The sequence below is a fragment of the Hylaeus anthracinus genome, unplaced genomic scaffold (assembly GCF_026225885.1).
Source record: "Hylaeus anthracinus isolate JK02 unplaced genomic scaffold, UHH_iyHylAnth1.0_haploid 5, whole genome shotgun sequence".
In the NCBI taxonomy this organism is placed as follows: domain Eukaryota; kingdom Metazoa; phylum Arthropoda; class Insecta; order Hymenoptera; family Colletidae; genus Hylaeus; species Hylaeus anthracinus.
The window spans coordinates 8,546,868-8,571,647 of NW_026535322.1; the positions used below are offsets into that span (position 1 = coordinate 8,546,868).

General features: G+C 47.7%; 1 protein-coding gene across 2 annotated transcripts in view; it reads left to right on the forward strand.

Moving 5' to 3' along the window:
* The first annotated feature begins 4,907 nt into the window (after window positions 1–4,907).
* The window catches only part of LOC128896071 (toll-like receptor 6), a 48,961-nt gene continuing 29,088 nt past the window's right edge, over window positions 4,908–24,780 (forward strand). The window contains exons 1-2 of one of the 2 annotated variants that reach the window (XM_054159225.1): window positions 4,908–9,478; window positions 12,462–13,480. In XM_054159225.1, the coding sequence (XP_054015200.1) occupies window positions 5,809–9,462 (3,654 nt within the window). In that variant the 5' untranslated portion in view covers window positions 4,908–5,808 and the 3' untranslated portion in view covers window positions 9,463–9,478; window positions 12,462–13,480. Of the gene's footprint in view, window positions 9,479–12,461; window positions 13,481–24,780 lie in introns of those variants that run through there. The other variant, XR_008461919.1, reaches the window with a different exon arrangement.

The window sequence follows — 24,780 nt, forward strand, 5'->3', positions numbered from 1 at the left end:
TCTCCAACTTACCATAGGATAGCTAATTCGATGCGTAATATAAAAACACGCAATGTAGAGACTTAAGGTGCGCTTCATGCTACGTACACCCTCGTTCAGAAGTATGTGGGCGCTTCTTTAATAGAAATAAATATCTAATAAAAGTTGTCCACATATTTATGAACGAGGGTGTATATTCAACGTTCAGGATACGCGGCTAAAAGAATCGCATCTTCGACGGGCATCAACGTTTTAAATAAATCAATCTAATCGTATTATCGCAATGTTATCCAATATTCATTCCGAGTATTGCCTGGCGACATTCTTTAAATTCTCGATACCAGCGTCGCGCGTCGTTCCAGAGTTTTCAATTTTCTTTGCCCCTCCAACCCTTTCGTCTCGACTAGTGCAGCGTCTCGATCTTTCGATAAATTGTAAATACTGCCGATTGTTCCAATATTGAAAGACAGTCGCGGACTGATTGCCAATTACTTTCGGATCAGCGATTTCTTTCTACCTTCCAAGCGACGTTGCATTTTATTTTCAACCGTTATCCGCGTCTTTGTCGGAGGATACGTAAACGGCACGGGTAATTGCTAGAATATCTTCTGCTCTCGGTGCAATGTTGAGCAACGATCGTGTATATTTACGTTCGCAAAAGTAATTAAAAATATTTAAATGACACTTTCTTTTCGATGTCTTAAAGCACCATAAAACGGTGAACAGGCAAAATAATGAAAAAAAATTAATTTTAGCTCTTCGGATTGATCAAATATCCGCTAATAAACGAGCCGCGAACCTGAATAGGAATGTTTCTCCAGACTCCGAGAACTGAAGAATAGCACCGCTGAGTTGCATTTGACCAGGTGTTCGCAGCGCTGACACGGTATTCGTTTTATACACTTTACCTTCGTGTCGTATCGACAGTGACAGACTCGTTCGACAAAGAGCAACGAAACGAAGACACGCTCGCTCGACCGTTTGCCGTAGATTTTCGACACGTCTAAAATACCGCCGAAAAAATCCGATGTAAATCAAATCGTCGTAAAGCATGCTATTGTCTGACACATTATCGCACTCGGTGACCAGAAATCTCTGCACGCCATACATCAACGGCAGTATACGGCCCGTTGAAAGCGATTCGAAGAGCATCGGAGGCTCTCGTCGTGCCCCGATGCTATATGGCAAATGTTTTTCTGGCCTTGGCGGGTCGTTTTTCGAAAACCACGGCAAATCGATGAACCGTGTACGTCGTAATTTTTAGCTGGCGTTCGTTATTTTTTGAACGGGAACACGCGGTTGTTTACAGGTTTCGTCGACCGTCGAATCGACGATCCGCGGAAAAATATCCTCGTACTCTCATACGCGTGTCGATAATTACGCGACCAGGACGATCAACTCGGAATTTCTTTTCCAAGTATCTATGGAAACGCACAAATGAAATATTCGTACGTTTCATGCGTGAAATTGTTAATCGAATGCTCTTTAAAGTACGGTTGCATCGTTGTCCAAAAAGATCTCAGTTTACTAATTGCAGTTGGTTTAAGTTGTAAAGTTCGGCTCGTAACCGACTTTACGGGCACACAAGATCCAACAAACTATACCGCCGATAACGGACCACCCTGTACGCATCGCGTTAGAAGAATCGATATCTGGTAACGAAAAGGCTTGTTGACGAAGTGCTCGAAAACTCAACGACGCTGACTGTGGCGTTACGAGGAGAAAGCTCGTAGCTTTTAATAACATCGTTTCCCATCGGGACGAGTATCGAGGCAGGCGGCTTTGTTTGCGAACGAAAAAGGGCTTTCAGAGAAGCATTCGACGCGAGTATTTACGGGGAGGCTCTCTTGTCCACGGCACTCGAGAAGCCGCGGAATCATCGAGGAGGAGGAGGAGTAACAGCCAGCAGTCTCTTTGACCCCTCGCTCGTTCTAACCCCTCTCGGGCAATTAATCCCTTTTGCTCGATTAAACTTTTATTCTAGCTTTAATTAAAACTTCTTTTTCACCGCCATTCTCGGCCGCGGCGCTCCGCTTTGGAAGATCGCGCGTCACCGGCGCGATTGCGCCTTCTTAGATAGAAACTGAATCTGCCCGCTAATTGATTTTCGAATCGGGAAGAAAAGTTTACCACGAAGTGGCTAGGGGCTAAAGGTTAGGCCGAAGGGAGTTCGGTGTCTCGATGGGGACGAGCATCCTTCGCGAGAAGATCCGCTCGAAAAAGTTCGAGACGACGAATGACGAGACACGGTGTAAATAAGACAAACAACGATCGAGGCTAGGGGAGAACGAAAGTTATCCAGCGCGAACAAGTGTTTCTGGTCCTTGCTTTCGCCGAAAATCTGTCCGTCTACGAGCGTGTACACGCGTGTGGCTCATCGACACCAAGCAGACCTATTTCAAGCCAACGGTAGAGTTTAGGGTTCCACGGTTGACTTTAGCCGGGGCATTTCTCGCCCGAAAGAAAACTCTCTTCAACCACCCGCGAACCTCGCGTCGGAGTTATAACGATCTGGGATTCTCTCGGTCCTAATGATTTTAATTACTAGCTGCCATAGGGTGCGATTCTGTCGCGCCAGTGAAAAAGTATTAATTACGTTCCGAGAAACCCCGATATCTCTGTTTTTTGCTGATTTTTATCGGACGACTCACGTAATACGTTGAAGCGCGACAGCCACCTGAATGGGATCGTCGTTAATTATCTTCGAACAGTAAAGTAACTCGGCGTGGGTCGAACAATATCGTCCGGAGAAGACGGAATTCCGATAGGTCGGTGCTCGTGACGAGTATTTGCGTGCAATAATTCTTCGTAACAGGTGATACGCACGGGCGAAGATCTCGTTTGGCTTGGTATACGTCAATTAAGGAGGTAATCAATCTTAGCTACAAGAAACTCCGTCGAAATCTCGCGTCGAACGCTTCGACCGAACAAACGGCGCGGGACTCGCATGGGTGTTTCGATGTCATCCATTCGAGATTCCTAATCGAGCTGCACGAATACGGGCTAATCTTTGCCTATTTCGATGTCGCTTATCGCGTGAAACGCGTCGCGGTTACACGATCCTGGCCGTGCACCCCGCGGATTTCCCGAAGTTCAATTCACCGCGGCACGATACACACAATACGAATCATCCTGGATCATCATCGATCAAGTCGGACGTCTCTCGACGGGTGGACAAGAATGAATCAGTGAGGCTTATTCGGGGCGTATCGAGGACTCGATCCAGCGGAGTCAGTCGTCGTGTTACACGCGAATCGAAGATCCTTGATACCTGCGCATAAATACGCGCTCACGGCACACCGATGGATCCTCTCCTTTCTCTCCGTTCGTTCTCGTCCGCAAAACGAAACGGAACACCGTTCGGTCCGACCACTTAAAAACTGATCGAAACCTTTTTATGAGCAGTCCTTGGACAGGGGTGGTGCTCCGAATATCGCGTGGATCGCGATAGAGACAACTGTCGGAAGAGGGGAGAGAGAGGATGGAGGGGAAAGACCGGTTCGCTCGTGCAAATTCGACAATCGAATCGCGAACTCGTACGAGTGCTCCACGCCTTCTCTTACCCAAATTTTTGTTCAAATAATGCTTAGTTTATTTTAATAATCATATTTTCAAGCAAGAACCTTGCTTCTTCGGATTAAAAGTCTCGTCACGAGATTACGATACATCTACGTTGTTTCATCCGCAAACGTCGCGATGGAAATTCGTATTCGAAATTAGCTTGAATGATCGCGTCATCTGAAACGGAATGTTTTACGACGAAGCAATTTCTCGCCGTTGCACCGCGATTTATTGGGCAGTCTGTGTTCGCAATAGTAGTTCAAATATTTGATTCCGGTGGGAACAGTCGATAAAAAAAAAAAAGGACTGCAAATGACAGATACTCGCAACAAATATTTCGTGCCACCTCTCCGCTTTTCGGTCGGAAACTCCAATTTCAGCTCACCATCGCTGAGCTTCGATTAGAATTTGTAAATTCATCTAGTTCCGCACGTTTCTCCCGAGAATATTTACTAACTCTTACGAAGTTCGGAAAGACTTCAAAAAGTCCTCCGTTGTTAGGCGCTATTGGCAAGACCTCGAGTTAAAAATTTGACTAAATCCCTCTCAGAGACTATTCTGCTAATTTCGTAATTATTAGGTTATATCTAAATCGTTGTTCGCAATCTGATCATTGCACTGCGAAAAATTTCCAAACACGCATTTGATTCGCGAAAAGAGAAGCAAGAATCCAAGTTCGTGGCGAGAAGCCCTCAGGGATTGTAGCTATGTTCGATTATAGCTACAGTACGGGTTTAACAATCCCGAGGTACCCGAGCTATAGATGGGCCAGTAAGTCCCAACAGATTACCGATACCGACATCCCTAGTGGGAGAATTACGAGGAGAAGTATCTAAGCAAATGGAAAGTAATGGAAAGCAAAGGAGCCGACCTATTCGTGGCGCGAAAGAGTTTCGCGCCGATTCAGAGCCTCTCGAGACACGCGGTGTGCGCGAAGCGATCGGGAATCGCGGCACGATACGATCTGCTTCGCTCGGGCTCTCGTAGACCAGGGTGGTCGTCCGGGTAAGAATAAGATTTCATCGCGTAGAACGAGGGTGGCCGTCGACGTCGAGGTATAAGGTGTCCCGGTCGCAACCGAGATCGTCGAGGCGAGCGCTCACGCGAGTTCGGACTCGCAACTTTTTCGACCGCACAAATGGCGAGAAGATAGAGACAGGTTGCGTGCGGGCATCCCTTTCCGCGCGTTACACCAGCGTACGTCGTTGCATGTACGGAAACACGGGGAATTCGCGATAGGAGCGCGCGCGATTTCCAGCTATCTTGGATAAAGAGGGACGAGCAGATTCGAGGGAACACGCGCCGTCCTCGTTCTACCATGAAGAAGCGACGTAGGCGCGTGCTCGCCCGTAGTCGGGTGCCGGTCTTCGGCGTGTGTTGGTGCTGCCGCCAGTGCTGGGGGAACGAACGATTGGCGGACGCTGCGTCGAGTTAGATGCTGAAGAGATCTCAACCGTCAGTTGCGCGGTGGCCACCGTACAGAGTGTTACGGTTGAGGGTGTCACGGTCTCTGTCTCAGTCGCTCCGATACCTTCTTCTCGCTTGCTCTTGGACCGAGTAGAGTAGATTTATTTCGGTGAACGAGGAAATGGTATTTCTGTGACCGCGAATCTCAATTTCGAACAGTGTCAACTAGGCTTCGTTGCTATACATTTTGCGGTGACCGTGAAAACTTATCGAGTCTGGAATGTTGGAACGCGAAGATAGAGATGAACAACTTGGCGAAATTCGTTGAGAATTCGGTGAGTCGTTCGCACGAGCAATCATCGCTTGGATAGAGGAATTCCTAAATTACGCGATGCTCGAACTCGGTTCGCGAAGCGCGTCGATTTAAACGCGATCATCTCGAATTTTGCTCCGTTTCTCGCGCGCGAAACGTCGACTTCCCGGTCAAGTGTTTCGCGAGGGATTCCCGGCGCGCTGTGGATGAACCTGTCGACCGAGTGAAGTGTGATTTTTCGAGTGCAAAGTACTTGGAGGTACTCGGTGAAACGTGGCGCCGCTCGGTTGGGAAGAACACTCGTTGCTACGAACACGTAATCGACGAAATTTGAGACTGTCGACGTTAATCGGGACGATCTTGACGGAAGACCCGGAACAATTTTCGTATCGATTGCACAAGACACACATGTTAGTCGGTCGGAGCAAATATTGGAGAGCGTATACGAGCGACGACAGCGTGCGTTAACAACGAATGCAGGAAGCGGCGGAGCGGTGTGTGATGATCAGAAGAAGCGGAAACGAGGAAAGCCAACGAGCTCGGTAAAGATGCGTGGACTCGGTGCTCCGAGAGGGCACGGGAGATCGGTGAGGCTGTCGTTGGTCTACTGCTACTGTCTTCTGTTGCCGGTGTGCCACGTGCTCGCGGTGACCAGCGAGCTGCCGCCGAAGCTCGATTTGCCCGAGCACTGCTCGTGGGACTCTCGGCAAGACGGATCAGTGACCTGCGTGCACAGCTACTCGGACAATGGCTTCCTGAAAACGAACTTTTCTCAGGCGACGAGCGAGTACGTGACCTCCGTGAATGTCGTCTGCGAGGATACCGAAACGTTGGAGAACGGAGCGCTGAACGTGGACGGATTCGTTCAGTTGTGGAGGCTGCGCTCGCTGAGACTGACGGGATGCAAGTTGGCACACTGGCCGGCCAAGGTTCTTTGCGGGCTGCGAGATCTTCGCAATCTGACCGTTCGCAGCCTGAACGGACGGAAGAGCAAGTACAGCCTGGAGCTGGAGAGCGGCGCATTCGACTCGGTGCCGCAGATCGAGAAGATCGATCTGTCGTGGAACAACATCTGGCAGGTACCGGAACGCTTGTTCTGCCCGCTCTCGAACCTGCTCGCATTGAACATTTCCTGGAACATGCTCAAGGACATCGGGGATCTAGGATTCAGGGAGATGGCGGAGAAGCACCCGAGGCGCCTGCAGGAATCGACGGCCGCACCGGTTTCCTGTTCCTTGGACGTGCAGACGCTGGACGCGTCGAATAATCAAATCTTGGTTCTGCCCGACTACGGGTTCTCGTCATTGAAACGGCTTAGGGTGCTCAACTTGTCGAGCAACGCGATCTCCAGGGTAGCCGACGAAGCTCTACACGGACTGAGGTCCTTGGAGACGTTCGACCTGTCTGGAAACAGAATCGTCGCGCTACCGACGGTCATGTTCCGCGACGCGGCGAAATCATTGAAGGAATTGCGATTGCAAAACAATTCGATCAGCGTGCTGTCGCCCGGGCTCGTGGCCGATATGAATCAGCTCGTCGCTCTGGATCTATCGAGAAACGCGCTAACGAGCTCGTGGCTCAACTCCGCGACCTTTTCCGGGCTGATTCGACTGGTGCTCCTAAACCTGTCCCACAATCGAATCAGCAGATTGGACCCGGCCCTCTTCAAAGACCTCTACACCCTTCAGATATTAAATTTGCAGTACAACGAGATAGAAACTATACCGGCCGACACGTTCGCGCCGATGAGTAATTTGCATACGCTAGATTTAGCGTACAATCGATTAACTTATCTGGACGCTTACTCCCTGAACGGACTGTTCGCACTTTCCCTGCTTTCGCTCGACTCTAATCAGCTCGAAGGAATTCACCCGGATGCCTTTCGGAATTGTTCCAGTATGCAGGACCTGAATCTGTCCGGGAACACCCTGGACAGCATACCTGTCGCTCTCAAAGACATGAGAATGTTGCGTACGTTGGACCTCGGTGAAAATCAGATCAGAAGCCTGAACAGGCCCGGTTTCCGAGGAATGTCGAGCCTGTACGGATTACGTATGATCGGAAACGAAATCACCAACGTCACCATGGAGGATTTCGCCGAATTGCCCGCGTTGCAGATATTGAACCTGGCGCGGAACAGGATCGAAGCGGTGGAGGACGGCGTGTTTTCCGCGAACCCGGCGTTACAGGCCATTCGTTTGGACTCGAATTTGTTGCAGGACATGTCCGGCATATTCGCGAGCGCGCCCGGTCTACTGTGGTTGAACATGTCCGACAACATGATCGTCCAGTTCGATTACAGTTACCTCCCGGAGAAATTGCAGTGGATGGATCTGCATAAAAATCTTATTATGGATCTCGGCGTCGCGCCACAGGGCATGAGATTACAGAGTCTCGACGTGTCGTTCAACCGGCTAACGAGGATACACTCGAGGTCGATACCGGATTCCATCGAGCTTCTGTTCGTGAACGATAATCTGATACAGACCGTGGAGCCGCAGACGTTCTTTGACAAGAAGAATCTAACCAGGGTGGATCTTTACGCGAATCAGATCGTACGGATGAATCTGTCCGCGTTTCAGTTGACTCAAGTGCCGGCGTATCGACAACTCCCGGAGTTTTACATCGGTGGCAACCCCTTCATATGCGACTGCACCACCGAGTGGCTGCAAAGAATCAATTCGCTGTTGTTGAGACAACACCCGAGGGTAATGGACCTCGGCTCGGTCTACTGCAGGCTTCCTTACGATCGACACAAATCGTTCATACCGTTGCTCGAGGCGAAACCGTCTCAATTCCTTTGCACGTACAAGGCGCATTGCTTCGCGCTCTGTCATTGCTGCGACTTCGATGCCTGCGATTGCGAGATGACCTGCCCGGCCAACTGTACTTGCTATCACGATCAATCCTGGTCGGCGAACGTGGTGGATTGCTCCAACTCGGGATACAAGACTCTTCCTGGTCGTCTTCCTATGGACGCCACCGAGGTTTACCTCGATGGAAACAATTTCGGGGAATTGAACTCCCACTCGTTTATCGGCCGGAAGAACCTGCAGATCCTGTACGCGAACGATAGCAACATCATCGCTATACGTAATCATACCTTCAGTGGTTTGAAACGTTTGCTGGTCCTTCATCTGGAGAACAACAAGATAAGCGTGCTTAACGGCGTGGAACTGATGCCGCTGGAGAATCTGAAGGAGCTGTACCTGCAGAACAATCTGCTGACGTTCATAGATAACGGGACGTTTCTTCCGTTACGTCAGCTGGAGGTGTTGCGACTGGAGAACAATCGACTAGGCACTTTCGCCGTTTGGCAGCTCGGCCAGAATCCGTATCTGGTGGATATCGGGCTGTCCAGCAATCCTTGGAGCTGCGAGTGTTCTTATTTGGACCGCGTGCGCGAGTGGATGTCCCGCAACCGGGCGAAGATCAGCGACTGGAGGACCGTCACCTGTTCCCTCGGCATGCCCATAACTCATCCGGCAAACGGATCGGTCATAAATTGCGCTGCATTAACTGGCACGATCTCGGCCATCGAGACGCGACCGCTCGAGGCTTATCTACCGCTCCTGTTGGCCACCGCCGTGCTGATTTTTGCCACGGTGGCGCTGGTGTGTGGCGCCTTCAAGCATCGCCGCACTCTAAGGACATGGGCGGCCAGTAGATGTGGTCTGCGCGCATGCTACAAGACAGCCGCGTTCGAGGATCAAGAGAAACCCTTCGACGCTTACATTTCCTACTCAGCCGTGGACGAGGCGTTCGTCTCGACGATTCTGGTGCCTGGTCTCGAGACATCTTACAGATTATGCTTGCATTATCGAGACCTAGGCGCCGGGAGCAACGTCGCCGACGCGGTCGCCGAAGCTGCCGATTCCTCGAGGCGCACCATTTTGGTATTGTCCAAGAACTTTCTGCACGGCGAGTGGTCCAGGTTCGAGTTTAAAGCGGCGCTCAGGGACGCTCTGAAAGGAAAGGGCCGCTCGGTGATCCTGCTCCTGGTAGGCGGTGTGTGTCCACGAGATCTCGACGCCGATCTCAAAAAGAGAATCACGTCGCACACCGTGCTGGTGTGGGGGGACAAGTTGTTTTGGCAGAAGCTGAGGTTCGCCATGCCAGACGTGTCCCCTGTTCCTGTTTTGGAGAGACCCCTGCCATTGCCGCCTCCGCCGCCGCCCCCGGCGCAGCATCAATGGACGTAGAACTGCCATTATTTAGGTAAGAGCCATTATTCGATCTTCTTACGCTTTGCTCTTCCGTCGTTGCCTCCGGTTTTCTTTCCCTCCCGTTCGTAGTAACCATGGACATCGAATGGCGGTCGGCAACAATAGCGGGATCCGAAGGGATCCGAATGATCATTGGACGATCAAAAAGCGTCGAGTTGAATACCAATTCGAAGATTATTCCGCGCCGATCGATCGGATTTCATTATCGCGAGACGAAATTTTTCCTTTGTTGCTCAACAGAGAATTAACGTTCGCTCTTTTTCGATAGAAAATTATCGTTGCTCCCTCCGTCTCTCTCGCTTCGAACTCAAAGGAAATCTCTCGTTTGCGAATCTCTCGATTCGATTGGATTTATAGCGCGCCGAAATAGTTCGATCCGTTCGTAAAGCTGACACTCGAGCAAGCGCCTACCTCTATAACGGCTATGGTCTAAAATTATATATCATTTCCGAATGACAAACTAACGAGACTACTGTAGCCGTGGCGTTGAACAGGAGTCTCGACCTACAAGCCCGATTTAACGGCGACACATTTCGCGCCATTGTGATCGCGCCATGAATGGGGTCATCTTCGGCGGGTGGGTTTGCGGGAACATATGGACCGGTCGGAGGTATACGAAAAGCATTACGCGTTAAATTTGTCGTCTGTCGTCGGATACAATTAGAAAACTCTATTGATCGGCTGGCTCGTCCGCCCCACGTCCGTGACAATTCTCACCCACTTACCAATTAAGTTGCCTTTATCGGATGGCGCCCTGCCAGGAAGAAAAGGAATATAGTCGGAATTGCGTCGCCCGCGTACACGGAACGGGCACATTATCTTTTATCGATTATCGCGGTAGTCGATGGCGTTCTTAATCCAGTGTAGACTGCGATATGCATCCCCGCGACAATTTAGCCACTGGGTTTTAACGTATTTCCTTTTTGCTTAACGTACTTGCGAAATTTTAGGATTCAAGAATACATTTTCAAAGCTTCGTATATATTCAATGTTAACGAAGTTTGAAGGAAACGAAGTCGCGAGCTCGAACGAGACATGAAATATGGTTTCTTCTTAAACCGATACTCGGTCTATCCTTTCTAAAGAAGCTTTTTCATAACATCGCGCAACGATTAACGAACGGTAGAGGAGGAGATCGAATTTCGAACGACCCGTTTCCCATGGTTCGCGCGATTTCCCTGCCATTTATGCGACCTGTTAACGAGACCAGCCACACGGCTCCGCCGCCAATCAGTCTCGTTTCATCTGGCGCGGAAAGAGTCGTCGGCCCCCGGATTGATTCGAATACGATCCATCGAAGCAGCCTAGGACACCCCACCGTAAAGCGAAATGTCCCAACGAGCCGTACTTTGTCGCGGTGTACGAGAAAATTAGGAAAGTCAATTGATCCATTGGCCCCCCAGAATTCTGCAACAATGTTGGCCACCTCCCCCTCGAGCCTCTGACCCTGTCGTTCGTATCGGGTGACCGTTCCCGGCCACGAGAACTCGACGAGGCGCGTTAACTTTTCGCGACACGCTTCAGTTTCAGCTGTTCCCCGACAAGGTGGTCGCTTGCCTCGTGGAGGGAGATTCTAGGGTTCGGAAGGGACTGCGAGCGGACCCTTTCTATCCGGCGAACTAGCACATTCACGCCCGCGTCATGACGGCTTCCATTAGCAGCTGATCCGTTGATAAGCCGCGCCGATACGGGCCCAGCCTCCATCACTGGAATAACCCTCGATCCGCTCGTCTTACGGGATTACGCAAAAAATATATTAGTTCAACAATGCGCAAATGGGAACAGCTATTGTGCCCAGCGATTTTCGCGCTCCCTGTAGGAAAAAGCTGTCGCCAAGTCGCTTTTTAGAGTAAATGAACTATGTATTTGTCTCCGAATATATAGGCATACTCGACGCTAACGAAAAAGTCCGGACGCATTTGGTAGGAAAGGCAAAATCTAAGAGGGAGGAGTGATATTTTTTTACCATAGGGGTCGAAGAACCCCGCGAGTATATCAATTCCCGTATCATTTTGAATACACCATTTGTATCATTTGGTTTGAGAATCACAGTTTGCGTATCACATTATGTGCAACACATAACGCAGCGAGTGAAATATAATTTATTTATCACAGCAAAACTTTCGCAAGATTTGTTCGACCTGCTCTTGCGTAAACAGATATTCGCTCTCGCGGTATCGATTTATCAGATTACCGAGCTAAATGGTGTTTTTTATAAACACACCCCCCGTTAGTAGAAATCACTTTCGTGTATTTACTGTGGTATGGGATGACCCATTTTAATAATCGTAGTTCCATTTCGATCGAACCGAGAAGCGCACAAGATTTAAGTCGAAAGTGTTTGTCCCTCACAAACAAATGGTTTTAGGACCGACGTTTATTGCAACTGTTCCGTCGTCTCGAGACGCAAAGTAGAATTTTTGCGGACAGACTTCCAGCTCACCCTGTGTATATTCTTCCGTCAAGCGATTCAGGGAAAGAAACGTTTTTAAATTGCTCCTCGGCTGGCGAAAGTGGTCCGTGAAAATTCGCGTACACGCGTGAAGAGCTTTATGTTCGTGTCTCGAGTATTTGGAAAACGATCTAGCTCTTAAATAGAGGGAGGGAGGGAGGGAGAGAGAGAAAGAGAGAGAGATGAAGGATCCAGGTCCGTGTCTTTCCTTCGGCAGTGAGAGGCGCTTTGTAAGATCAGCCCGAAAAGCAGACGGTAAAAGAGAAGCTAGGGTTTCTCGTCGAGTTGGCAGGGGAAAAAGGATCGTGGTCTTTTTACCGTGATTTATTGCACGCCATACGCCTAGCGGTGGGGTTTTGTTGTCAGTTTCGATTTCGGGTATGATGTACGAGTCGCGGAGGGGGTTGAAGAAATGGGTTTTCATCGATTGGCTCCACGGTTGGATACTTCGTGTAACGCGCTTTTAAGTGTACATCACGCGTAATTTAGTCCCATAATTCCCTTGTATTTGTGTGTTTTCTAGCGGCAGAGAAAGGAACGACGAAGGCACGAATCGTCCGCGGATAAACCGGGCAGATTCAATCGGCGAAAAATGATTTTTCCCGTCGATGAACCTGTCGAACGTCGAAAACGTGTTTCGCCTTTGTAATTACGCGAACCCGGGCGTTCGTAAAGTTTCACTGGGAGAAAAATGACGGTAATCCCGGCCAAAAGGTAGTCAAACGAGGAAAAGGAACGAAAAAGAAAAGGGGGCTGTCTCGAGGTGTCTACCGATGGAACAGGTAGATCCTGCGTCTGTGAACCCATTCGTCGGCCTATGCGTTTGTACCTGACAACGGGTGGGCCGAATTTGGAAGACAAACGGGATTACCATCGACCTTGGGTGCATCTTTTTCGACTCGAAGGGACGTTAGAAATTAAAAGAGGGTTCGTAGCGTCGGTTTCTCTCTTTTCTTGTGAGCGCGATCCTCCCCGATGGGTGGTCGTTCCGATGCAGCGTTTAAACGTGACGGAGACGGAAGTGTCCGTGCGTTTCTCAGCCTCCCTTCGTCGGATTATGAAAATCAGTCGATCTCTTTTCGAACGAGAAACGTGCTCTCGAACGATCCGCTTTCGTAAGCGATGATAACTTCGAGTAGATTGGAAATGCACCTTGCGACGCACCGCAGGAAATGAATACTTGCGATATCTAATCGATTCGGTGACAAGCATCGAGAGATATCGTACTCTTTGGCAATAATTGGCGTTAAATTCCGATGGTGGCAATTTTGTCACGAATACTCAACCAATGCTGTTGTAAATTTATAAAAAACGAAATACGATATCTAATCGACAGGAAGTAAGCATTAATAAAAGTGGAAGGATAGTTTTGTTGTACTTGTATAGATGTTGTTTAGTTTTCACTCCAAAAACTAGATTTGTTGTATATAATATAATAGTTTCACCTGTAAATACGTTTTACATTAGACGTAAGGATTATAAATTATAAGGGCTATGTCTGCAACTCTCAGGTATATAAATTTAATTACTGTACCTCATTTAAGCTATGCTGATTATTTTTTTTAAATTAGATGAATCTCATTTTTATTTTACGTTACAATATATTCGAGAGACAAGGACTGATAAAAGGCAAAAATATGAGCCGTTCACTGCACGAATCGATTAACTCCACTAATCACATAAAAATTGTAACATTACTGGCGATTGGTTTTTGGCTATTCTTTGGTAATATTTATTTGAATTTATATTATACAGGGAATTTTAAAAGAACAATGTACAATATCTCATCGCATTTGTCAATCTTTTGTTTTATGGAGTAATCGATTTGTGCGATGAACGGCTCAATTAGCCTCTGCGTACTCATACTTTATAACGATAGCACAAATTCAACCATTCTTGTACTTTGTTAGTTATTAAGGTATGCGTACACAAAGGAAACATCGCAATGTTCCAACGCGTTCCTCTAGTTCTATTTATTATAGTTTTAAATACTCTTCTAATTGTAGACTTTGAGTTACTTGTTCGATTACTAAGATAGGATCGAAGATGTTACAATTTCGGATAGGCTCGTTAAAATCTGACTAAAATATCTATTGTAACGCGACGGCACGTTTGTCAAAGACCCACCATTTTTACACTCGGTTAAACTCTGCGATATTTTCGAGTCTAGCGAGTATCAATATGTTCGCCAAGTATCAAATGGTTATCGGTTCTCTTTGATATCTACACGTTTCATACTATTCGATACCAGATTATCATTGACGGGCTGGTGTCAGTGGTATCGAAACGGTATCGTTTCTATCGCCAAACAGCAAACGATAAACGCGAGAACTACATAGTTCCTCTGTTCGCTAATTTCTGGTTAAACGTCATTTTTTCCTCAGCGTCTCGAGTCCTCCATTACTCTTTTTTCGCACAGGGTGGCGTTTCACGCGCGATTATGTATTTAGTCACAGGCGTCGAAGGACGCACTCCAGAATTAATTGAAAGAAACTGGCGGCTCGTGTCGCTCGTAACTCGTTAGAATTCTTTGCGCGCATTACGCAAATTGCGCGATAAACTTTACGAGTCGGACCGCGTCATGGCTCTAATTACACGCGCACCAAAAGAATAAGCGTCGGTACCTCTAATAACACGGGGGAGATTCGGATACCATCCGTATATGCGTAAAGAAAACGAAGCAAAATTCTAACTGCTCGCGCAAAAATGTGTTCTGCTGGAAAGACTAATAAAGAACGAACGAAAAATAATTGAAAAAACAGAGTGGTTTCATTACTCTCTCCACCAGACCTCCGTTCGTATCCGTGGATTGAACTTAAAACCCTCGTAAATTTCAATAAATCCATTAACTCGGCGCGCATTTACATAACAAAGGATGAATTGAATCGCGCCTTCCGTCGACGTCGATGGAACCGCTGCAGATAATATATCTTCGGTGGGAAAAATATCTGACGAATCACGGCTCATATGTCGCGATCGAAGACAATAAAATGATCCGTTCGCGCGCACCACCGAAGAATCATTCGGGATATATCGACGTATCGTGTCAATTCGAATACGCGGACGTGAAAGACGGTTGGCTTGACGTATCCGCGTATCGACAACCGTGGCATTACATATCCGAGATTGGCGTATCAATCGTCGCGTCTGCGTTGCATTGTCCACCGTCTCCAGCGAAATGTGCTTCCGTAGCCGTATCCTCGAACAAACGGTGCCCTCTCGTTGTCAGTTCGGCGTTTCACGAGGCCACGGAGCCGTTCTCCTTATCCCGCGACCCTTTCCATACGTTCCGTCCTCTCGTCTCGTCGGTATTGTACGTTTCTTCGCCAAGAATCCCTTCGGAAAGCAGCTCTTTCATCGGGCATAAATGTAACTCGCGGTACCGCCCAACGAAACTAGTCGAACGAACCATCTCCGGTGCTCCTCGTTCCTTTTAACGCGTTCGAGACCGATGACTCGGCCTGTGAGTCGCGCAACATCCCACTCGTTTGGCAGATGACGCAGCGTATGTGAAATATCGTACGGATACAATATTTTGAATGACGACTACAAAATAAAAGTTTATCGATCTCAATTATTGAACTGCCACGGTCAACGAATAAAAGCTTCGCCGAGTTATTCATTGAAATAACAGGACTATGTTATAGTAACTGTGAGCTATTCAATTGTACGAACGTTGAAAATGAATTGCTATACGCCGTTTTAACTCGTCATCTATTATTGCAATAAAATGCACGTCTCTGCCGTTATCCTAGGCGCGTTACGCCTGCATGGCGAATCGCGTTGCTCGAACGAATGGATGAATAACGAGCGACGATCTGGAGTGCGATTCTATGGCGCTCTTTCATTGTTCAACGCGAGGGCGATGGACTTTGGTAAATGGAAATCTGTGCCACGGAATTATTGAAATTCGACAGATTCGGGAAACGTAGGCTTTTATTTTTTGTACGCGGTAAACTGTGTAGATAATGTGTAGCTTTCGGATATTCGCATGGTTGGAATTCGCGATTACATCGCTTTTTAAGCGATCTGAAATATTCCAAGAGATTCTTCGAAGATTGCAAATTAGCGCAGGAGAAGGTGGGATTCGAGATAGTAGTACACGATACCAAGGTTTCGTACACTGGACACCACTGATAGCTGAATGCTTGGAAACTATGCGATGATAGTGCTTATAACGCATTCCTACAACAGTTGGCGATGTTTGCTGAAAGTTCGGTGTCTAATGACTACCCGAGTGTTGAATACATTCTTCGAATCTTAATTGAAACCGAATTACTCTCGTACGTACAAAATGTCACGAGGCCTTTGGCGAAGAATATTGTTTGTTGTATAGGAATTTAACCGAATGGTTCCCCCGATATTTATCTCAAAAAAAAAAAAAAAAAAAAAAAAAACGACATTCCAACACCGAGTTGCATGCCGTGTTCTATTAAAAGCAGAAAGAATAATTACAAAAGTCGTGTACACTTCACTGTTTGCACATTCGATATCCCGCCTACTATCGTGTTTCTCGCGTTACTCGTTAACGAGTAAATCGGAGCTTCCGGTGCGTCGAATCGCTAATGAAAATAGCAGAGGTCTTCCATTAAATGTTGCCCTCCGGGTAAAATAATAACGGGAGTCCCGACCGGACGTCGCGGTGTGCGGAGCTCGCTGCTTTACGACACCCAACGCGTTCTCGGAGATTCGACTAATCTTATCGAACGCTTAGCTACACGCGAACGGCACCTGCATCCGCGCGCAATATTTGAACAGCGAGAATTTTTATGACGCTTTTAGTCACGGGACTGGGTACGACTGGTCATGCATCGCCGAGATTTTTTTCCCTCGAGTTCCTCGTGCAAGAACACGGTTCGGTTGCCTCTTTGGTGAAGTCGTTAACAGACTTATCTCGGTAGCGTGTTTGGTCAATTTGGAAAGCGTCTCTTCCCTTCGGCGCTCAACGATTCCTGTCGCGCCGCCCGCGCGGGCTAACTTCGTCATCGGAGAGCTTCTTGCGTTTTACTTAAGAGCCACTTCCACTTTTAATACGCGCTTCGTGCTTCTTATCTTATCGAACTTCTTTTGCCCCACCCAGCTAACCATTTTTTATTACTTCCAACTTCCATTCCTCTCACGGCTTTAAGAAGGTCCCTCGGTACTTTGAACCGCGTCGCAACGAAGTTAACGGGGACGAACGTCGCGTACTTGGCGAAAATTTCATACGACTCTCGCGTTTTTCATCGTCTCGCCGGGCTCTTTCAATTTATACCTCCTTCGTTACCTCGTTCGCGAGAATATCGTAGATGTTTGAGCGAAAGCATCCCGATCCAATGGTCGTTCGCGGTCGTTGACTTATTTCCAACTCGTTTATAACCCCTTCGGTCCGAGATCCCTTTTTCTTTAGGTGATTGGAATACAGTTCGCTTACCTGGTCGAACGCTTTATAGTAAATATAAATCTTTAAGTCTTAGCTTCATTCTTGAATTCTCACCCACTATTTATTCAACACACGGATGATTGTTTAGTATTTTATTTTGCTTTATTTTAACTGTACTTTTTCTCATACCAAACCTCCTGTATAAATAAATATATAAATAAATATTTCTCCATTTAATATTTATAAATATATAAATATATAAATAAATATTTCTCTCTTAAGGATAAAATCTCGAGCGATAAAGTAATTTCTTAGAACGGTTATAATTAATTTCAAAGCAGGGTTTCTTGGTAGTCGACACCCTCGGTATTTCAACAGCTGCGCTCACCAGTTTACAGTGGTCGGGCAATTCGTCGCTTCCTGTCACCGAAAATTCTTCCTTCCGCCCGGTTTAATCATTAACGACGAGCTTGTCACGGGAAGCGCGGGGATGTTCGTTTATACGTAAAAAAACACGCTATATCGGACCGTAGTTTTTTTCCAGCGAAATTTTTCACAGTAGTGTCCGTTGTATTTTTATCACAGCGGATGTAATACAGCGGTGCGTATACGTGTTCCGTAAAATATGGTTACGTTGATTACTTTTTTCCCCCTTCCCTACGACGTTCCACGGATCCCCATTTTACTGCACTTTTCCCCTCGTGCGTTGTTCGGTTAATGCAAAGGATCGAATATGACTCACCGGTAGGGACCAGAGTTTTCGTGGATTTACGACCGCGTAGAAATCGATAACGCGTTCGGTGTTAAAACGTTCTCTCTTAGAACTACGAAAAGGATTATTATAGGATTTTAGTATAGGACAAATGTTTAAGATTTTCTGTACGCAGCAATAGTTATGTAAAGCGGTCGACATACTATTGTACGTGATTCGAACCCACGATCTTCGGATCTACAGTCAATCGCTTTTCTTACACGACCAATCTCGCACCCCACGATTCGTGTTCTTGTTTGACTCCATATGTAGAAACATACCGGTAGCATTAATTTTACCTCGATGAAACGTAAACGATTCCAGAGGTCTCGAATTAGGGGGTCAAACTCTGTAGAAATCATGGAGGATCTTCCTCGCAAACTTCGAAGAAAATTCCCTGCTCGACTTTACTGGAATCGCTTTCGGATGTTGAGAAATGAAATACGGTTTATTTAAGGTTGGGGGCAGGCGCGATGGTAAAGCGTGGAAGAACACGGAACCGAACGAAAGAGCAACCACGGCTACCGGAAATAACGGACTGACCTTAGCGCAACCATCAGCGCAAACTTTCAGATATTATGAGTGTAAACTTGCCGCGGTCTATCGTCTGCCCCGCAGCCGGATACGACCGCTGTGTTGTTCGTGAAACGAAAACATATACGCGAACCGACCGCTCTTCGCTGGCGGAATAATTTTCCGCTGGCCTGCGTTTCGAATTAGCCGCATCTGGTTGCACTTTCCCCGATACGAAACCGATGTCCGTCTCGCGGCATCTTTTCCGCGTACTCCGCCAGCCAGTAGACACGACTCCTCCGCAGCAATTGCGATTCTCTGGGTAATTTCCATTTAGATTCGCTACACAGTAGCGGTTCTTAAGGTACCTCGACAATTTTAAATATAGAACCGTCGTCTTCGCGAAGCGACGAGTCTGAAGCTTCGTTAAAAAATATGTCACACCAATCAAAATCCAACGTCACGAACGTAGACTATATTTTCTCCATTAGTGTGATTACCACGGTGACTACAAATTTCCCACCCAGTTTGCACCGTTGGTGGACAATTTGTCATACAATAAGCTCCCGTTGAATGAAAGTAGACTACCCCCATGGATACGACCCCGTACGTCTCGTCAACGACTATGGATTAACCCTTTGCGCTCGAGAGGTCATATCTTAACGTGATCCAGTAACTCGAGAGGTGACACTCGGTCACCACCAGGTTTGACGCAGTAAATCAACCAACAATAACGTTCGTTTAAGTTTAATTTCATTGGAACTCGAAGTGTCAATAAAATGATTGTCGACGAGATAAGTGACCTGATTTTTAAATTTCAAATTAGAGATCTCATCTTCGAAGTCCATCTAACAACAAACTTAGCACTCGTGGCAACAGAATGCTAAGAAAGCATCTCGAGTTGTTAGTAGATACCAGAAAAAAAGGCCTTGAATGCAAAGGGTTAAATTGGTTCGTTTTATAACCATTACAACCAACGAGGGTCGAGCGACAACCTAAAGGATAGAGGTCTGACCGTCTGTGAAACGAATTCCAGTGGGAAGAAGCTCTTTCGCGGCAGAAATGATAGAGGCCCCCGACGGTAGCTCTCGGTGGAAATTGGGACGCGACACCGCCGCTAACAGCTACGACACCGTGAAGAATACCGAAACGCAATCAATTTATCAGGCAGAAACGCGAACGTGACCGGACTTAAGCATATGGCTCGAACAATACTTAACGACGCAGCGAGGGAAAACTGGATCCATGACCGTTCGTAGCGGTGAGAGATTATGCGTTCCTCGTGTACCCTGGAATATTTTCCGCGGCGACACAAAGCTAACTACAGTCCAGGGATGAAAGGGGCGATGAAGACCGACCGCAGGATGATACCGTTGAAAAGAGAGGAGGGAAGCCAATTATGCGCGGTACCAGCACCGAATTTGTTACGGTGTTACATTGTAACCGATCGGCGCGACAATAGACGGACGCGCTGCGTGAATGCGTTCAATGGGGAGAGAAATTTTCGAACTGCCATCGACGACACGGTCCTCGTGACTGGTAGCTTTTGTACGTGCTAGGATTTTTCAGGTTTCGCCCGGGAGCCCTCATTCCCTGTTCCCACTCGATGATTTTGCAGTTCGCCCGGTGAATCGTGTGCGGCGCGCCGCCCTTGCCCGTTAATTACTTTCTCGTTTTTAACCGAGGCTGCTCGTAGATTTTTCCTTTGTGGCTGATTAATGGATAACGTAAATGCATTGCGTGCAACCGGCGCCGACGAGACTGACAGGGCACCGGGGGAATATTCGAGGGGGTGAATGATAATGTTTCGCCGTGGAATTCGCGGCTGCTGGCTGTCGGATGGAAAACGTTTAAAACCGTTTTCGAATTCAGAGAGAAAGGGTTGGTTCGTCGGTTGATTTATATTTTTCAGGGGGAAATTGGTTGAACATCGTGTCGCGTCAACCGCGTCGCTCTCGAGGGTTGTTTGAGTGAAATGAGTGGCGCCTTTGGGAATTTATTATGAAAAAAGCTACTCGATCGATTGCCAGTAGCAGCGATTTCAGCTTGATCGTATACAATATTAGAGCACCTCGGATTCAACCAGCTTGGTACGTGTTCTTACATATCGAATGACCGACGGGTAGAGGTTGCAACAAACCGCGCTGTACGTGTCTTCGAGACGAGATTTCGAAAAAAGCAAGCTCGTACCTGCGCGAGTTTTTCCGCGGAAAGCTCTCGTAGCCGGGTATCGACACGGCCCCGACGGCGTAGTCCTGAATTATTTACGAGTTTTCGCGAAGCCCAGCCATTTAATTCATAAGGAAGGAACGATAATATTCAAGAGCGAAAGAGAGGAGGGCTGGCTGAGCCGAAAGAACGCATCGACGAGCACGCCGACTGGGGCCCCGGCATTGTTACGCTCGGCGACGAGTTTTGAAAAGGACAATTTTTCCAGACGCTTTGCGATTCGTCGGATCTAGGACGGAAGACGAGAGCCGCGAAGCATCGCTGCGGTCGGATCCCTTTCAAACAAACTTTTCGGAATTCAGGCGGACGAGCGAGCGAATTCAGCCAGCCCCGTTCCACCCTCCGGGTCGTCGTGTTCCGGCGCAGCTTCCTCCTTAACGTACCCTTGTTATTTCAATTGCCGGCACTCTACCTGTCATCGAAGTGTCAGTCCGGCCGAGGCCTTTGAAAAGAGCAAAACGGCAAGGCAGAGGATACCCTGCCCTCGCCCATTCGGAGTCAGATAACCGTGAGAGGGATCGAGCGTTGTCGGCCGAGGGGCAAGAGGCTGTCGCGTCTCCGTGGCCTGCCAGTTCTCCGCCCGTTTTCTCCCTTTCTTCCTTTCTGTCCGGGAATCCGCGGAACGGGACACCCCAACCTATCATAACATCTTCGTTTTCGCGGCAACAATGACGGCGTAACGAGACGCACGTTGGGGAACTGCCCCAAGACCGTGACGAGGGAAACCCGGGAAATTGCGAGATTTACGGTCAAGTGTCTTGAGAAGCCAGTTAACACATTCCGTGCCGGATCGATTTACTTACCTCGCATGGATCGACAACAACTCGAGCGACTAAATTCGTTTGCGATGCGCTAAGAAACCAGTTTGCACCCTATTCTTAAATTTCTTCTCTGTTTGCTCGAAATGTGACAACCGAACACTCTCAAGAAAAACTCTCTTTGTTATCCTGGGCGTAGCTAATTGATATTCGTAGCTTTCATCGCACGCGCTGCCGAACAAAAGAAGACTCACCGGAAACGTCAGGCGCGTCGGCATTCGATAATTTGCGGGTTCGCGTAATCGAATAAGGACGGAGGTGGAAGAAGCTGGAGTAGAATCGAGTGAGGGTAGCCATCCGCCGATACGAATTAGCGATGGGAAAAAGGTGGTTCTCGAGAGACGTCGGTGAACGGGCTAGGTTTCGGTCACGGGGAACGAGAAACGATGCCAAAGGCAAAGGTGAAAAATCGGAACGCCATGCCGGGTCTCGTTGAAACCGGCGGCCGTCATTAGAGACTCAGAGGCTGCGCACGAAATTACGCGCAGATCTCCGTATGATCCTCGCTTTATTAAATCTACCGTATAATTTTCATTCCATTCGTTCCTGATCTCGAGCCACGCGTGCGTGTCTTTGTTCCATTAGACGAGGGCTTTTCTTTTTCGTTTCCCTTTTTAATAATCCCCTTCTGACGTCATACGTTCCCGACTCGCCGCTGACCCCTTCGAGTTAATCGTCGTTCCTTCTCAGCCGAGGGTTGCGCCACACACGAACGACACACGAAAAGAGCGTCTTTCGACAAGAAGACTCCTCCATTCGTGTTCGTTAATTTATTCGACGAATCCGTTCGGAGCGTAGAACGAGAAACGCACCCGAAGATGTTCGATGGAACGTTAACACCGTGGCACGGTTGAACGAGAAGATCTTGGATCGCGTCAAGCGCCGTGAGAAATCGATGATTTATGACCGACATTCGTCGCACCATCGCGTTAATTGTTTCTATGGGGGCTGCGGTCGATCCGCTGGATGGTTCGTTGAACGGGTCTCTTGCTTAGAGAGATAGACAAAATTATTAGAATAGAATTTTAGAATTTTATAAAACCATTTTAATTGGTCGTTTGAAATGCAGCTTTGGAATACACCAAAACAATAAAAATTTAGTTTTAATTTAGAAAACCGATGAAAAGTGGACTGATACCCTTCAATCTCTGATCATACGCGAAAATTGGCGAGTAAGTCCCGTTACGGACGTTTCTGTGGGCTTGGTAAGCGTTGGAGCGCTATTAATTACGGGGAACGCTCGTGTCGGTGAAAAATAGCTCCTCGCGCGCTAGATGCGAAGGCAGGAAGGCGAAAAGCTTTTCCTTTCGCGCGTCAGCCGGCCAGACGTGGTGAAAATATCGCTCGCGAGCCATTGAAATCGATTATTTCCCGCTTTGATAGTTCCGACACGTCCCGGAGAGGGAATTTCCAAGTACAAATTTAAAAAGGCTTCGTTGGCTCGCGCCGTTGCCTTTGCCGGCGGCGGCGGCGTAAAGGCAGGAGAAACTTTCGATTGATTTTTCAAGCTGAATTCACAAGCGCTCGTAATCCGAAGTTGCCCGGCTCTTTCTCTCTCGCTGTCTCCCTTTTTCTTCCGAGGGGAGAGGAGCCAACTGCGAAATGAAACGGGATTCCCGTGGCGCGGATGGCTGCCACGGCGTCTCCGAGGCCAGAACTATTCTCCGTTTACGCGAATTCTGAACGAACGAAACGGAGAGAAGCCGTTCCGGCAGCGGCATTTTAATTAATAAGCGGAAATACGCTCGACCGAGCTGTAACCGGGTGGCTCGCGTGTCTCCGTCGAGCTGTGTTCTATTCAATACGCCCGGCGACGTTCGAGAATTTGGTATACAAGCCGGCGCAAATATTTGCCAGACTCGTGCAAATAAAATCCTCGTTGCCACGAAATTATCGGAGTTATCCTTCCCGTCGCTGATATCGATTCGCTCGAGGAAGCGCGAACGAAATTAAAAGCGAGCCTTCCGTGGGCGAGTCACGTAAAATTTACCGTCGCGTTCGACTCTGTCTCTCGCGAATTCATTATTTCGATAAAAACGATATTTTATCCAAAAATATTGCTGGTATGGTATCGGGAAACACGCTCGCTCGGCGAAATTGATTGAAAATTAATTAAAAAGTGCAAATATTGTACGATACCGTATGACTTGCGGATAAAAACAGAATATCAGGCTCGCGTTGTCGATACAACGAAGAAACGCCGAAAGTCGCAATTCCAGCATACGTTTCGAGATTATCGTTTAGTACGATACGTAATGAACGCAAAGTGTCGACACGCCGCAATTACGGAATCATAGTGGCACACGAAATGATTTGTCGCGAGGAAAATGGCGGGTGCCAGCTGCACGCAACAAGTAAATTGTTAGCGTTAACGCGAGAAACGAAAGGGACGAGGAAAGCGATCCTGTCTCTGCTCGAATTTCCTGCGGGACTGCAGGGCGCTTTTCGCTCCATGGAAGGACACCGTGCTCGCGAAATTACTTTTCTTTGTCTCGTAACGTCGCGGTACTGGCCACGTCTAAAGGGTACCAAAGCCGACGTCGAGGAAAAATCGCCATTGTTCCGCGCGTTGAACGTTCCACCCAGAGAACGAACGAGAGATCCCGTTACGCAATAGTTTACTTAACATGATTATCGAAGTGGATTCGCAACGTTCCGCGTTATTGCAATCTCGCGATCGACGCGTTAATACGTTGGCTTAACGAGACTTTCCAACTTCGTTTAAACTGTGCGTCGGATGCTTTTGACAATGATTCTCAAATCTGATGAAACTTTGCCCTGATGAGCTTTTGATGAAACTGCGCGAATGTTGCTTGGCTCAAATCGAGAATTACACGCTGTTTCGTAACAGTATGAATATTCTATGATAGACGATTGTTAACACATTGAACGCCACGTACGATACTTGAATTTTGATCGGGTTGAAAAACTAAATGCTAACGCAAATATTAGATTACATAGTTCTCAATTGTATAAGAACAAAATTTTAGCTTCGTAAGTATATTTTCACGAGTATGTCTGGCACTGTGAGTGTTAATAGAACGACATCGCCAAACAGGAACGCGTTAATGATTATAAAAACGACGAGAAGAATTTAAATACTTATCATGGAACATTGGTTGTCCTGGAAATTACGCCGGAAAATAGACATTTTCCCGGATCGTTTTTC